Source organism: Neomonachus schauinslandi, chromosome 1 (assembly GCF_002201575.2).
Source record: "Neomonachus schauinslandi chromosome 1, ASM220157v2, whole genome shotgun sequence".
Taxonomy (NCBI): Eukaryota; Metazoa; Chordata; class Mammalia; order Carnivora; family Phocidae; genus Neomonachus; species Neomonachus schauinslandi.
Genome location: NC_058403.1, coordinates 58,212,833 through 58,229,033, shown reverse-complemented (window position 1 = coordinate 58,229,033; position 16,201 = coordinate 58,212,833). Strand labels below are relative to the sequence as shown.

Genomic DNA, 16,201 nt, shown 5'->3' with positions numbered 1-16,201 from the left:
CTTTCTCAAATAAATAAAATTAAAAACAACAACAACAAAAACCACAACTCTTGCCCAATACAGAGGCAGAATGTAGTGTGGTGATCAAGAGTATGCTCCCTGGCATCAAGCTACCTGGGTTCAAAGAGTGTCTATTCTTTTTCAGGGTGCTTCCTATTTTGTTACAGCAATGGCTTTTCAGTTCCTGATTGAATGATCTTTTGTCCCTGGGTCCTTAAGAAGTCTGAAGCAGTTGCTAGTAATGTCCCACCTAAATCTCCAGGCCAACCTCCCAACTACCCGCACCCACATCTCTTATGGGGTTTTCTGTGGCCACCAGTGCCTGATCTACCAGTATGCAAGCGCTGGGCATTGACTCTCCCAGTCCTTGTGGGAACAAGCCTTCACTGGACGACTGACAGGAGCCGGCTGTCAGTGACTGACGAAAGTTCTCCAGTTCTCTTGCACCACAGGTGGGATAACGGAGGTGTGATTCTTCAGTTGCTACCAGAACTCCATAGCAGCGCTGTGCTTAATAATCCAAAGTGTTAACTTATTTGATAGTGAATTTTTATTGGCTTCGTTCAATTCTGTCTGAATTCTTTACACCCCTCCTGGTGTGTCCTGAGGTCACATCCCAGATAAACTCCCTGTACTCAACTACTTGTCTCAGTCAACTTCTGGGGTAACACAAACTAAGAGGAGACCCGTAGAACAACTTCTGCGGCATTTTATCACAGCCCACTTGGGAAAGTTGCTTTCCTTCTCTGTGCTCTTATATTGTAGCAATACATTAAAAGATATTGGGATATTACCAAGTGGACTAAAAATTGCCCAAACATTGTATCACGAATAAGCTTTCCTATGAATTTTTAAGCATTTCTCTATATAAACTTGACACTTGATAGTAATATGCTAATATAGAGTGGCTCATTTCACACTCCTCTTTACTCCCTTGCAAGTTGTTAAAATACATTTAAAGAAATAAAATATGTCCCAAGTAACATGTTGCTACATTGGATCCTAAATGATTTGGCTTGCAAAATCATGAATTACAAGGCTTTAGTTCATTTGTCAAAAATAGAAATGAGTACCACTGATCTCCTTTAATTTATAAGTGAACTTTTAGAAACCATTCACTTTTTCAATTTAAAGTAATATTCAGGATGGCATGGGATTCTGTGTACTACACTTCCAAATCATACTGGTATATGATTATAGGCCTTTTTGCAGTCTATCGTGAGGGCCCCAATTCAATTTCATGATCTTAAGTAATAATCTATAAAGAAAGGGAGAAACAAAAAATTTTGAAGTTTATACTGAAAACAGTAAGTCAAAATACAAATAGGTGGCATGTTTTCTAGCAAACACACACACATACGAAGAAAAAAATGTTAATTTAAATCCACTTTTTATTCTTTCATAGATTTTAACAATTATACACAGCTTTTAACATAAAGATAGTGAAATCTCAAGGATAAGGAGGCAATATATATGGCCTCTTCTATTCGTTCTTCAGGATGGAAGGAAATTTCCAAAGGGTACAATGTGTGAGATTTAACACTGGAAAAATACATATGAAACTTGTTTAACTGGCTCCACTTAGGACCAGGCATAGCACAATATAGAACTGCATCATCTTTTTAAAAGATTGTTGTAATTTTAACACATTCTTACCAAAGAAATATGATCAGTGACCAATTTGAAATTCTACAACATATAGGTTGAAGGACACTTACAATGAATAGCAGAGCATCTTCTATCTCTAGCCTCTTCACACCCATACATCAACATTCTTAAAAGGGAGTAGGAATTACATTGCAAATTCAGAACAACAAAAAACAAACTTGGTAAAACTTTCTTCATCATATCATTCATTACTATCACGGTCCTAGTTTGCTGGTCAGTTTAAGGTAGGAATAGAACATTTTTGAAATCCTTTTCATTTCCACTGGTCTCAGGGCCTCTGGGTAGGAGGCCACATTGGAAGCAAACTGATAAAGCAGCACCATTAAGTCCGCATCTCAACAAATCACTGCATAATTTTTATCTTCCAATATTCGGAAAGGTTAAGAAAAAAAAGCTGCGTGGAAGAATATCTATCCTGAGTAGCAAGCCACTGTAAAAACATGCAATCTGCAAGGATTTCAACAAACTATAGCTGAATTCTCTACTCACGGCATCCTTCCTTAACGGACCAAAAGAAATACGTTACCTAAAAATTAAATAATAATATACTGAGGCATAAAATAAATACTTTACTTATGCTATTACATTTGGGTATTTGAGATTGTTAGACATATTCACATACCCTTTCCTCTTCCCAAAGAGGAAGCAATGGTGCCAGCACTGTTGGTCAGAAAGAGTTAATAGAGAAACTGTTGCTCTCAGAGCTGTTCTGTAGTGTGCCTTACACAGACACAGAAATTATTATTTTAAAACATATACTGAAAAGACAGGATGAAATTATCTTTCTTCTCACATGACCCAGATTCTGTCATCAGCAGATATAAGAATTAATTTCCTCCCTATTAAACAGAATGGAAACTGTTATGCTGCTATTGCTACAGATATTCTGAGAAATCTTTTGAACCAGTAACTGGTAAACTGGTAAACTGGTTGTTCAAAAGTTCACTAAGCAAACAAACATGCAAACACGTGACACATATCTACCTTGTAAAAACGTAATGCCACTCTGGCCCCAATTTTCACTACAGTCCAGCTGGTCCTTAATGGTGCAAACAGCCTTTAACCATACTGAATACCTTCTCTGTGGCATTTTACTGCCCATCCCACTGCCACATGATTCTTAGAAGCTCAGGCTTCTAAGACGTTTGAGAAAAAGGAAAGGGTGTGATGTGGATCAAGTTCCGGTGATTGTTTTAAATGTGATTTTAAAAAGAATTTCTTAGTAATGTAGTAGTATAGTCCTTGATACTGAATTTTTCATAGTGAAATAAATATGCTTTAACAAGATGATGTTTAAGTTTGACCACCTGGCTCCTTTTCCACTTTTTTAGAGGGTACTGATTCACATACTGTGCTGAGTCCCACAAATGCCTGTTTTAAAAACAGCAGAGTTCCCAACAGTTTCCTATAAACATTCCTGATTTATACTGGGGAAAGCAATGCATAATTGGAACATTAATCATTCATGTTTTTAGAAAAAGGCAATTATATCCTGCAAAGCAGTTACTCAGCAAAATGCTAAGCTGCAAATAACCTTACCACATAGATAGAGTCATTTCACAAAGTACCTGTCAAAATGTATAGAAATCTGGCCTTCCATTCCAAATCTATTGCAAAGAGAGTACATGCAGTAGTCCTGTTTACAATTTAAAGGCGAGGAGGAAAGGGCAAACCGAGGACAAGTAGGGATGTCACCCTACAGACAAGTTTACAGTAGTGTAGCCATTATATATCATATTTACTACATTCACCACTTCGGAGAAAGGATCATGGAGGCCCTTCAAACACTGGAACAAAGGAATGTTTGTTTTATATAAGACCTACCAGATAAACAGGGAAACAAATGATAACACACGTAGGCACTAGTCTCAAAGCTGAACAATAAAGAAGCAAAGGGTTTAGAGATGAGAAATTTAGGAAAATATACACATGAGAGGAGGTTGCTGAGGAAAGGAAGGAAAGAAATCACAGTTCTAATCTTCAAGGCTACGAAATGCATTCTGCATATCTTCAAGAAGTTGTGCATAGTCGGCCTTGATCTTTGCCTCACCATCTTTCACTGGATCCTGAGAAAAGACAGTACAGAACTCAATTTACCTTTGGAAAATAATTTTCAGAACAGGTAGTAAGTTACTTATTTTGAACATATTTTGAGTATTAGGTTAAGTGAGGTATACTGGCAAAACACAGGCAGGAGTCAAAAATTATCCTTATTTTCCTTTAAGAGTAGAAATGTATGCAAGGAGGAACACTCCAACCTAAGAGAAAGAAGACAAAATTTTGATTCCCCTGAAACTAATAATACACTATATGTTAACTAAATTGCATTTAATTTTTTTAAAAAAAGACAAAATTTTGGTTTTGTATTTGGCTTGCTAATTGTATTCAGTGACCAATGGATTTATCCTCAACAATATGCAAAATATGGGGAAATTATACAGTATCACATATTAGATGTATTCTACTGCATGTACATGATAGTTGGAATTAATTTGGTCAAAACAATTTACTGTTCAAGGTCTCATAATATGACATTGGCACAGGGAAGTAAAATTTCTAAAATAATCTTAAAAGGCAACACATTTTTAATCTCTATGGAAAACAACTTAACTGAGCGGTATGTATAAAATAGACTTTATGTATAAATAAAAGAGACTTTAAAATATTTAAGCTCTCTAACCAAATGGGTCTACTTCTGGGAATGTATAATAGGAAAATACACAAAACCAACTACAGAAACAAAGCTGTCCATACCAACAACTGGAAATTTCGTAAATACTTAACAATAGGAAAATATTACTCTCCAGCCACAAAATAATGCTACAGAAGAATATTTAATGACATAAAAAAACAACTGAGGGGGCGCCTGGGTGGCTCATTTGGTTAAGCAGCCGACTCCTGATTTCGGCTCAGGTCATGATCTCAGGGCCCTGCAACTGAGCCCTGTGCCTGGCTCTGTGCTCAGTGAGGAGTCCCCTTGAGGATTCTCTCTCGCTCTCTGCTCCTTCCCCACTTGTGCTCTTGCTCTCTTGCTCTCTCGAATAAATAAATAAATCCTTAAAAACAAAATAAGAGTTTAAAAAAAAAACTTGGGATGTCAATTTGATATAGTGTGCTGTAAACACGAAAAAGATACCAACTTGAATCACACTACTAGAAATCATCACTATATTATTATTGGATATATTTTTTTATCTCTTCGTATGAATGTATAATTTTATTTATTTCAGCAATAATATACAGTGTTGTATTAGTTTCAGATATACAATATAGTGATTCTTTTTTTTTTTTTAAGATTTTATTTATTCATTTGTCAGAGAGAGAGAGCACAAGTAGGGGGAGCAGCAGGCTCCCTGTTGTGCAAGGAGCCCGACGTGGAACTCAATCCCAGGAGCCTGGGATCGTGACCTGAGCCGAAGGCAGAAGCTTAACCGACTGAACCACCCAGGCGAATCAATAACAGTGTACTCTTAATCCTCTTCACCTATTTCATTCATCTCCCCTCCCATCTCCCCTCTGGCAACTACCAGACTGTTCTCTATATATTAAAGAGTCTGTTTTTTGGTTTGTCTCTTCTTTCCCTTGTTCGTTTGTTTTGTTTCTTAAATTCCACATGAGTGAAATCATACGGTATTTGCCTTCCTCTGACTTATCTCACTTAGCATTATACTCTCTAGATCCATCCATGTTGTAAGTGGCAAGATTTCATTCTTTTGTATGGTTGAGTAATACTCCATGGTATTTGTGTGTGTATCACATTTTCTTTATCCATATGAATGTGTAATTTTTAAAAATAAAATCTGGATCAAATTACATACGGAATTTTTTTGCAACTTGATTTTTTTCACTCATTATACCATAAGCATTTCCCCATATCTTTGGATTTTCTTTGAAAAAACAGTCTTCATAATATGCTTGCTATAATTGTATATGCCATAATGTACTGTTGACCCTGTTCACTCTTGAATGACATTTAAGAAGTTTAATAAACAATATTTTATATGTTCATATAAAAAATCTGATTAATATGTCAACTATACTTCACCTAAAAAAAAAAATCTCTATTTCCTTGGGTTATATGTTTTATTTTTTTATTTTTTAAGATTTTATTTATTTGCGAGACAGAGAATGAGAGACAGAGAGCATGAGAGGGAGGAGGGTCAGAGGGAGAAGCAGACTCCCTGCCGAGCAGGGAGCCCGATGTGGGACTCGATCCAGGGACTCCAGGATCATGACCTGAGCCGAAGGCAGTCGCTTAACCAACTGAGCCACCCAGGCGCCCCGGGTTATATGTTTTAAATTGGAATGAAGACTCAAAGAGTGTGAATATTTTAAAATTCTTGATACAGTGAGTGTCTATTTTTAAAGATTTATTTTCAACCTACAGTGTAAACAAACACTATATATAGAACACACAGAGAACCGTTCTCAATTTCTCAATAGGTGATTAGTAAATATATCTGGATGTCATCACTTAGAAACCCAATTGATCAAATACTTTAAAAACAATTTTACACATTCGAGCTTCTACTGATAATTTCATTTAATTATCTATTTATGTTGTGCACTTCAAAAAAAAAAGAGAATCCACCTGAAAGTTAAAAGTGATGGGTAATAGGGAAAAAAAATGGTGTGTAACAGGATACTTAGAAGTAAACAGCATTAAGTCATTTCAGATGAGCATGGAGGTAAGATGGTAATAGGTACTTGAGGAAAAGTAATTGCTGCTCAGCCATGATTTTAGCTCTAAATTGCCTGGCAGTTAAGACAAAAGGGAAAACACGTCAGCATTTATTTTAGACATGACATAGTATAATTTTTATCTCTAGAATTCCTACTTGAATGTAAATTTACGGTCTCTTCTGGTTTTACATAACCTGAGCATGTGAAAATGATAAACCCAAGTTTCACACACCAGGTTTGTGAATAAATAGGTTGTTTGTAAAGAGTTAAAAAAATAAAAAGAAACATTTCTTACTATAAAAGTTAGGTAGAAGCAAAATATACCTTGAATTTCATAGAGGAAAGCTTATAGAGAATCTCCCCCATGTGCTCACGGATAATGGACCATGTGATTTTATTGTCACTCTGTGCAGTGGTTTCGACAGCTCTCCGGGCCATATCATAAAATGCAATCATGTTGGACAGCATCCCAACTGTCTTGTAGAATGGGCAGAACCTCGGGTATAAATGAAAATCAAAATAATAAAAATAAAATCCAAAGCAGGTTCATACTTTATCTATAAAATACCAGAGCATTAGCTTTTTTATTTAAATATTCAGACTACTTTTATTTATTGGATGATAATAATGAATGAAAACAAAAGTGGAAAAGACTAACAACTACTTGACCAGAGCTTTTTGGTACAGATGAAATATGGGGTGGATGGATAAATGGAGATATTTATTTACTTAAGAGTGATGTTTATTTTTATCTATTAAAATAATCAAAGAGGAAGAACAATCAAACAGTACTGCTATAATCTAACAACTCTCTGAGAGTTTGTTTTTGTACAGTACAGTTAAAGGAGTAACCCAGCCGGTAAAATAAATGAATTGCAAAAACTCCTTGTGATAGTGGGATTAAGGTTTAATGAGTAATAGAAAAGCAGAAAACTGCAATTTCCTAAGGTGAACAGTAGTCCCTTCCCCCATTAATTGTTCATTTTCACTTACCCACACCTTTTAATAATGAGGACACACAAGTTAATATTCAACTTGGATCACATGCATGCCTATCAACTTTCTGATACATTTAAACACACTTGCATACACAATTTCATGCACATTCTGTATTACACTTTCTGAAGAATTTTCCTTTGGTTGAGTTATCTTTGTATGGGTGGCCAGAGCTTCTTAAGTTCCTGATACAGATTTTTGAGGCTATTGCCATATTTTCTGCTTGTCCTACATTCTGGTAATATTCCTATGTGTTCAGTTCCCTCTTCAGTCCAAATATGATTTGAGGGAGAAAAGCTAGCCTATGATCAAAGGGCTCAATTTATCGAAGTTTAAAAGAAATGGGGACTTTATTTTTTTTAAAGATCATATAATAGGGATTTTTTTGTCTGCTAGTTTTTTTTTTGTTTTTTTTTTTTAAGATTTTACTTATTTATTTGACAGAGAGAGGCACAGCGAAAGAGGGCACACAAGCAGGGGGAGTGGGAGAGGGAGAAGCAGGCTTCCCGCCGAGCAGGGAGCCCGATGCGGGCCCGATCCCAGGACCCTGGGACCATGACCTGAGCCGAAGGCAGACGCTTAATGACTGAGCCACCCAGGCGCCCCGAAATGGGGACTTTAAATAAGCCACAGCAGTAGCAGACACAAGTGGGACAGCTAACAGAGACTATGGCAGAAAGAAAGACTAGGACTATTGGGAAATGGAGCAGGAAAGTAGGACATACTTATTTAGGAAAAGAGTAGAAGTGGCATGCGCAGCTGTAAAACGTAGTGAGAAAAGCATCTGAAGGAGGCTCCATGCACTACGCCACAATCTAATCTAATTAAAAATGGCTGGATAGGGGCGTGGGGTGGCTCAGTCATTAAGTGTGTGCCTTCGGCTCAGGTCATGATCCCAGGGTCCTGGGATCGAGCCCCGCATTGGGCTCCCTGCTCAGCGGGAAGCCTGCTTCTCCCTCTTCCACTCCCCCTGCTTGTGCTCGCTCTCTCGCTCGCTCTGTCAGATAAATGAATAAAATCTTAAAAAAAAAGTGGCAAATCCCTTTAAAAAAAAAAAGGCTGGCTAATGAGTGAAAATACTGTTGTCAAAACTGCACAAATGAGGAAAATCAAAGATAAGGGGACATATTAGATCGTTAGATGTTTGCTATGAAAATACAAAATAAACCTATATATTGAGTCAGAGTTCTGTCTGTATGAGAAAAAAAAAAGGATTTCTAATGTGGAGGCGGCTCTTTCTTCAAAACTCAAAAGAAAATCCTTAAATAAAAAAAGAAAATCAGGATAGGTTACCTGTCATAAGGAGTATATCCATTTTGTTGTAAGAAATCATCTTTGATAAGTTTTGCTACCTCCAGAGTGATTTTATCTGTTTCAGCTAGAGAAGCCTAGAAGAAAAAAAAATTTTTTAGAAATTTACTTCAATATGGGACCAGTGATTGTAATCAATTAACCAAGCAAAAACTATATAATCAACACACAGTCATCTATCATTAACAAATTCACTTCATAACTGCTTGTTGATTTTTTTTATTGTGGTAAAAACATGTAACAAGTTTTTCATCTTTTTTTTAAAGATTTTATTTATTTATTTGAGAGAGAGAGAATGAGAGAGAGCACATGAGAGGGGGGAGGGTCAGAGGGAGAAAGAGACTCCCCGCTGAGCAGGGAGTCCGATGCGGGACTCGAATCCAGGGACTCCAGGATCATGACCTGAGCCGAAGGCAGTCGCTTAACCAACTGAGCCACCCAGGCGCCCACAAGTTTTTCATCTTAACCATTTTGAAGTAGTTCAATAGTGCTCACTATATTCCCATTGTTGTGAAACAGATTTCTTTAACTGGTCATCATGCAAATCTGAAACTCTATATCCATTAAATAGCAATTCTCCTTTTCCTCCTCTCCCAGAACCTGGTAACTACCATTCCACTTTCTGTTTCTATGAATATCACTACTTTAGATGGAATCGTCCCGTATTTGTCTTTTTGTGACTGCTTTATATCACTTAACATAATGTCCTCAAGGTTCATCCATGTTGTAGCATGTGTTAGAATTTTCCTTCCTTTTTAAGGCTGGATAATATCCCATTACATATATACACGCCACATTTTGTTTATCCATTCATTAATCAAAAGACAGTTGGGTTGCTTTTACCTCTTAGCTATCGTGTATAAGTGCTGCTATGAACATGGTATACAAATAAACTAATGTTCTTTTACTGATGTTGGCTAACTGAACATAAAAAAAGTTCTTTTTTTGAAACACTTCACATTGTCTTGCTAGCTTAACTATTTGAATTATGAATCTTGAGTTTGTTTCAAAAAAGATCTATACAGGGATGCCTGGGGGGCTCAGATGGTTAAGCGTCTGCCTTCAGCTCAGGTCATGATCCTGCGGTCCTGGGACCAAGTCCCACATCTGGCTCTCTGCTCAGCGGGGAGCCTGCTTCTCCCTCTGTCTGCCATTCCCCCTGTTTGTGCCCTGTCTCTCTCTCTTTCTGACAAATAAGTAAGTAAAATCTTTAAAAAAAAAATCAATACATTCCATGAAGTTCCTTTTTTTAAAAAGAACATTACATGGTGTTTAGAACTATGTAAATGCATGGGGTGCCTGGCTGGATTAGTCAGTGGAGTATGTAACTCTTGACGTTGGGGTTGTGAGTTTGAGCCCCATGTTGGGGGTAAAGATTACTCAAAAATAAAATCTTAAAAAAAAGAAAGTATAAATGCAAATTTTTTTTCTGTGTCTGAGTACTGTTAGAGCTTCTTTAAATACCCCTGCCTCAAAAGCTTTAACTTTGGCAATTACCCTAAACAGCCTAGCTGGTAAAGATTTGTTGGAAATTGTGGCAAAGGGACAGGCCCAGTAAGCTAACTGCAGTTGTTTGTCATCTCTGTGCAACTAAGCTCCTTAGAGGTAAGGATCAGGTCTTCTTTCTTTTCTTTCTCCTGTTTTTTTTTGTTTTTTTTTTAAGATTTTATTTATTTGCAAGAGAGAGAATGAGAGACAGAGAGCATGAGAGGGAGGAGGGTCAGAGGGAGAAGCAGACTCCCCGCTGAGCAGGGAGCCCGATGTGGGACTCGATCCCGGGACTCCAGGATCATGACCTGAGCCGAAAAGCAGTTGTTTAACCAACTGAGCCACACAGGCGCCCCTCTTTCTCCTGTTTTTTTAAATCCCTTTTATCCCTAATCCCTGCTTCAACCATAAGTATTTTTTTTTAAATATTTATTATTATTATTTATTTGAGAGAGAGAGCACGAGGGGGGGAGGGTCAGAGGGAGAAGCAGACTCCCCGCTGAGCAGGGAGCCCGATGTGGGACTCGATCCTGGGACCCCAGGATCATGACCTGAGCCGAAGGCAGCTGCTTAACCAACTGAGCCACCCAGGTGTCCAACCGTAAGTATTAAAATGTGTTTTATGTGTATCCCTTTACGTGCAAAAATTCATGTGAAATGTGTATTTTATTTTGTATTAGTATTTTATACTATGTAAAGCAGTCACATATGTGTCTTTGGCTCTTTTTCAGATCCATGTTGCTGTGTGCCACACAGTCTGCTTCCAGGTCCTGCATACCTCATTCTCCATGGTGTGCAACCCCAAAACTATGAGCAGTAAAACACTGTTCAAAGTGGGTTTGTTACTCAACAATAGGTAATCAAAACAATAATCATCTTTCTACCTTCCATAACACAAACAGGACCCTCAAATATCTGCTGGATAAAGGATAGGCTAAACTTCTATTAGTTCAAAAAATATTTAATAAGTACTCATTTTGCTAGGTAAGAATCTGTATATCCAAGGTTCTATCTGTCCTTACAACATACCACTCTAACTCACAGACCTGTCCTCTGTGGGACTTAACCACTCACCTTTCCCACAAGTTGTACAATTTCTGCCAGGTCTTCTTCTTCCTGCAGAATCTCTTTAGCTTTGGTCCTCAGAGGAACAAATTCTGTGAAGTGTTTGTCATAGTACTCGTCCAAGGCACGCATGTACTTGCTATAGCTGATCAGCCAGTTGACAGAGGGGAAATGCTTACGTTGAGCTAGTTTCTTATCTAAGCCCCAGAACACCTGATTTAAAAACAAAACAAACAAATACAATGATTTTTCTTAAAAAAAAAAAAAAAATGTTTTTTTAACAGTCTTGAAGTATATTTGTCCTAAATATGCAATTCTGTAATATTTTGGTCAAATTATCAATCTTTTTAGTATATCCCACATATAACTGAAATAGAATACAACTTACAATTTTAAAAAATATATTCGTTTTAGTTTCAGGATGGATATTATCTATAAATCAAATTCAAATTGTATCTGAATTTCCTTAATAGTATGGCAAATCTGATAGAAGAAAAATGAATGGACTCTTCTGAAGATTTATTATGGTGCAATATAAACAGAGGAACCAGAAAATGCTTACTGAGATAGAATAGATTCTTCACTTTGATTAAACACCTTGAAACATTCTGACTAAATTCAATTCCCTATGATTAAGGGCCAATCCAATAAGATCTAACAGTCATTTTTCTGAGGCCAAATGTTCACATATATTTTTATGCATTCTTAACTTCGCTTGCCCTTTCCCTGAAATTGAAACTCAAAATGTTAGCAAAGGTTAAACACCTTGAGAGTTATAAATATAGCTTCTGCCATTTTTTTTCTCAGATAATGACAGAAACATAACCAAATATTTTTTCCCGCATGAATAATACACACAGTTATGAATACATCAAAATTTTACTACAGCCCTGATTTGTATACATCTTTCATTTAGGCTTCTTTTGATGGCCAAGTTGACCAGCTATCCACTGCAATTCCTGCCTTGTCACTGGGAAGCAGCTGCGTAGGCAGAAAGTACATTTTCCAGCTTTGCTTTCATCTGGGTGTGGCCAACAGAATGAGTGGGGTGACTGCATTTGAGCTCAGAGTTCACAGTGCGGGTGTGCCTGCTCCTCAGTCTCCCTCGTGCCAGCCAGAGATGCAGACGGTTACAAGGCTAGGTGACGGTGGAGCCCCAAGCTGGTAGGAACCCTGGTCTCTGAATTACTAGTAAGTGGAAAAGAGCCATCCTCTGATAAGATCATCTGCTTTGGATCATACTATGAGAAAAAAGAAACTTCTACTGAGTTTTTGCCATTATGCATTTTTAGGACTATTTGTTTCTACAACTAGGGTTACTCTCACTTAAAGGCTATATTATTCTCACACTAATAAAACTTTGCTATTCCGGATGTATTTTCCACTTACAGAAATTAAGTTTGTTATAAATCTTAGGCAAAGAGCTAAGAAACAATGGACAGTATTAAAAGCTCTCAGTGACAAGAATGTTCCTAAAACAGACTTTCCTATTGCTTAACTCTGTAGTGAGTAGATTAAATACTTCACGATGATTTAGATAACATTAGAGCAGAGCCGGGGTGGGAAAGCTCAGAAGTTGACTATACGCTAGGAAAAGATATACCTGAACAATACCAAGAGTAGCAGATGTAACTGGATCAGAAAAATCACCACCAGGTGGAGAAACCCTAAATTTAAAGGGAAAAAAGGCATTATAGAAGATTAAGTAACTGGCATATGAAAATAAAAATCGTTTGAAAGTCAATATTAATGTAAATAACTTTAGAAGTAACATTTTTTTTTTTAAGATTTATTAGAGAGAGAGCCAGAGAGCACAGAGGGAGTAGGAGAAGCAGGATCTCCACTGAGCAGGGAGCCCGAGGTGGGGCTCGATCCCAGAACCCTGGGATCATGACCTGAGCCGAAGGCAGATGCTTAACTGGCTGAGCCACCCAGGCGCCCCTCGAACTAACCTTTAGAACTAAACTTTAGAACTAAGAAAAACTGACATACAAATATTAATAAAAATCAGTACTACATTGCAAATAACAATGGTAACTACTGAATACCTTCTAGTACTAGAAATGAGAGATATAATCAGTTTCGTGATTCTAATCAAAAGATGAAACAGGAAGGAAGAAAAAGCTCTAAAAACAAAGTATGGCTTTATGTAGTGATCATGGATCTTCATTTTGTTTTTACTTTGATACAATCTTACCTTAACATGTCTATAAATTTCTAAGTTATTAAGACACTGTGACTTAAATATAATAAATCAGTTAAGTCGAATAACCAGAATATGCAGAGAGAACCTAAACATGTACATTGTAAGGAGCTCTTTGGGTGACCCTGGAGTGCAGTCTTGGTTAAGAACCACTACCCTCGGGCGCCTGGGTGGCTCAGTTGGTTGAGCGGCTGCCTTCGGCTCAGGTCATGATCCTGGAGTCCCTGGATCAAGTCCCGCATCGGGCTCCCTGCTCAGCGGGGAGTCTGCTTCTCCCTCTGACCCTCCCCCCTCTCATGTGCTCTCTCTCATTCTCTCTCTCTCAAATAAATAAATAAAATCTTTAAAAAAAAAAAAAGAACCACTACCCTCAGAAGAAGCTGAATTTTTTCTTTAAAATTAATGACTTTTGGAGCGCCTGGGTGGATCAGTCGTTAAGTGTCTGCCTTTGGCTCAGGTCATGATCCCAGGGTTCTGGGATTGAGCCCTGCATCGGGCTCCCTGCTCAGTGGGAAGCCTGCTTCTTCCTCTCCCACTCCCCCTGCTTGTGTTCCCTCTCTCGCTGTGTCTCTCTCTGTCAAATAAATAAATAAAATCTTAATAAAATAAAACAAAATAAAATAAAATAAATGACTTTTAATTTTTCTTTTGAAAAGTGAACAGTTGAGGTGCTTACGCTCCTACAATGCTGACACTTCCTTCTCTTTCAGGATTTCCAAGACATTTCACCCGGCCTGCTCGCTCATAGAAAGAGGCCAGACGGGCACCAAGATATGCAGGATATCCACTATCTGAAAAAATGAAAAGAAATTTAAGAGAGGGTCTAAGCCAGTCCTAAAAATCTTATCAGCCTTCTTACATGATAAGCAATACAAAGATTTACCTGCAGGCATTTCAGCTAAGCGGCCAGAGATTTCTCTAAGAGCCTCTGCCCATCTAGAGGTAGAGTCAGCCATCATACTGACATGATAACCCATGTCACGGAAATATTCTGACAGTGTAATTCCTAAATTGGGAAGAATATCGCAAATTATAATTCTACAATGTAGAAACCTTACTTTGTCACCCTTCAGAAAACTTTAAAACAATAAGTTCATGAGGTAGACTGATAGCTGTTCACCAAAATCTGTTCTCCCTCTTCTTTTATGCACACAGTTGAATTATGTTTCCTGGCCTCCTTAATATTTAGATATGACCATGTAACTGACCTTAAGCTGATAGAATGAAAGTCAAAGTAATGAGTTCCATCATCAGGCAAGCCACACATCCTTTCATGCTCTTTATTCCTTCTGACTTACTGAGATAGAAAGGACTCCCAGGAGCTCTGGAAGTCATGAGTTGAAAATGAAAGAGTACTTTTCAGCCTGGGTCCCAGCCCAGAATGACAGAATAAAAAACAGATGCTGACCACTTAAAAAAAACATCTATTAGGGGTGCCTGGGTGGCTCAGTCGTTAGGCGTCTGCCTTCGGCTCAGGTCATGATCCCGGGGTCCTGGGATCGAGCCCCGCATCGGGCTCCCTGCTCGGCAGGAAGCCTGCTTCTCCCTCTCCCACTCCCCCTGCCTGTGTTCCCTCTCTCGCTGTGTCTCTCTCTGTCAAATAAAATCTTCGAAAAAAAAATTAAAAAAAAAAAAAAAACATCTATTATACTGAGCAATGACAAGTTTGGGTTTATTTGCTGCCATAGCCTATTCTAATATAATACACATTTTAAAAAGTAGGAAAAGACTTTTTCCCTATTCCTTGTTGAGATAATTATGTCTGAAATTAATTTCCATTGTAGCTTTTATCTACATATCACACATACACATACCAAAACCCCCCAACTAATTAGCTTATTTTTCAAAAGTAGCAAATGTTATTAACCTGACTAATATCTTAATTATCCAGATCATTCTGCTGTGCATATTAGGTTCCATTCTTTTAAATCACTATTGTAAACCATTTAGAAAAAGAGTCTAACGTACAGAAAGAAGTCCCGGGTTCTAGTTTCTGTTCTGTCATTAACCTCAGCAAACTAGCTTCATTTCCCAGTGTGGTTTCCTAATCTGTTAAAATGGAATAACTCTTGCTCTATCTATCTGTACATATCAGATGAAATGATACATATAAATGCCCTTTGAAAAGTACAAGGTACTATGCAACTCCAACATATTAGAAAGTTATAGTTGTTACTACATTGTAAGAGCCCCCAAATCTAATGCCCTGATTCCTTTATTTTACCCGGAAAGAAACAGAGGCATATATAAGTAAAACAAAATAGCACTCAAAAATTCAGCAATTTACTATTTATCATATCACATCTTTCAGAATAAGAAATACTGATATCTGAGGCTTTTAAAAAATGATTCCATGATCAAAGTCTTAAAAAAATATCACTTCTCATTATTAAGGCTTAAAAAAACACATTCGTCATCACATATTCCAATGTGATGACAGGATCAGGTCCTCTCTTATACCAGCATGGCTACATTTTCAGTCTCTGTGACGATGCTCATTAATGCTTGTGTGTATGTATTAGAAAGACTTTGTGGAAGAGACAGATACATATGAGTAAACTTCAAAGGAGTTTCACAGACCTAATGATATCAGCGCCTACCAGTTTAAAAAAAAAACAACAAAACAACACCTTAGACAAAATCAAAAGATGAACAAACTGGGAAAACACTGGCAACTCATGATAGATAAAAGACCATTTTCAAAGAGCTTTTATAAATCAGTATGAAAAAGAAGTCCTATCCAAAAGGAACGTGGACAGAAAGCAGTTTTCAAATGGTTAATACAAA

The 16,201-nt window shown here is 37.4% G+C and overlaps 1 protein-coding gene across 2 annotated transcripts in view; it reads right to left on the bottom strand.

Annotated features, from left to right (window-relative positions):
• Window positions 1–1,373: 1,373 nt before the first annotated feature.
• Window positions 1,374–16,201, bottom strand: part of ATP6V1A (ATPase H+ transporting V1 subunit A) — a 58,115-nt gene continuing 43,287 nt past the window's right edge. For both annotated transcript variants that reach the window (XM_044919700.1, XM_021692384.1), the window contains exons 9-15: window positions 14,298–14,420; window positions 14,091–14,205; window positions 12,815–12,878; window positions 11,221–11,424; window positions 8,641–8,735; window positions 6,676–6,847; window positions 1,374–3,734 (exon numbers count right to left, since the gene is read on the bottom strand). In XM_044919700.1, the coding sequence (XP_044775635.1) occupies window positions 3,642–3,734; window positions 6,676–6,847; window positions 8,641–8,735; window positions 11,221–11,424; window positions 12,815–12,878; window positions 14,091–14,205; window positions 14,298–14,420 (866 nt within the window). In that variant the 3' untranslated portion in view covers window positions 1,374–3,641. The remainder of the gene's footprint in view (window positions 3,735–6,675; window positions 6,848–8,640; window positions 8,736–11,220; window positions 11,425–12,814; window positions 12,879–14,090; window positions 14,206–14,297; window positions 14,421–16,201) is intronic.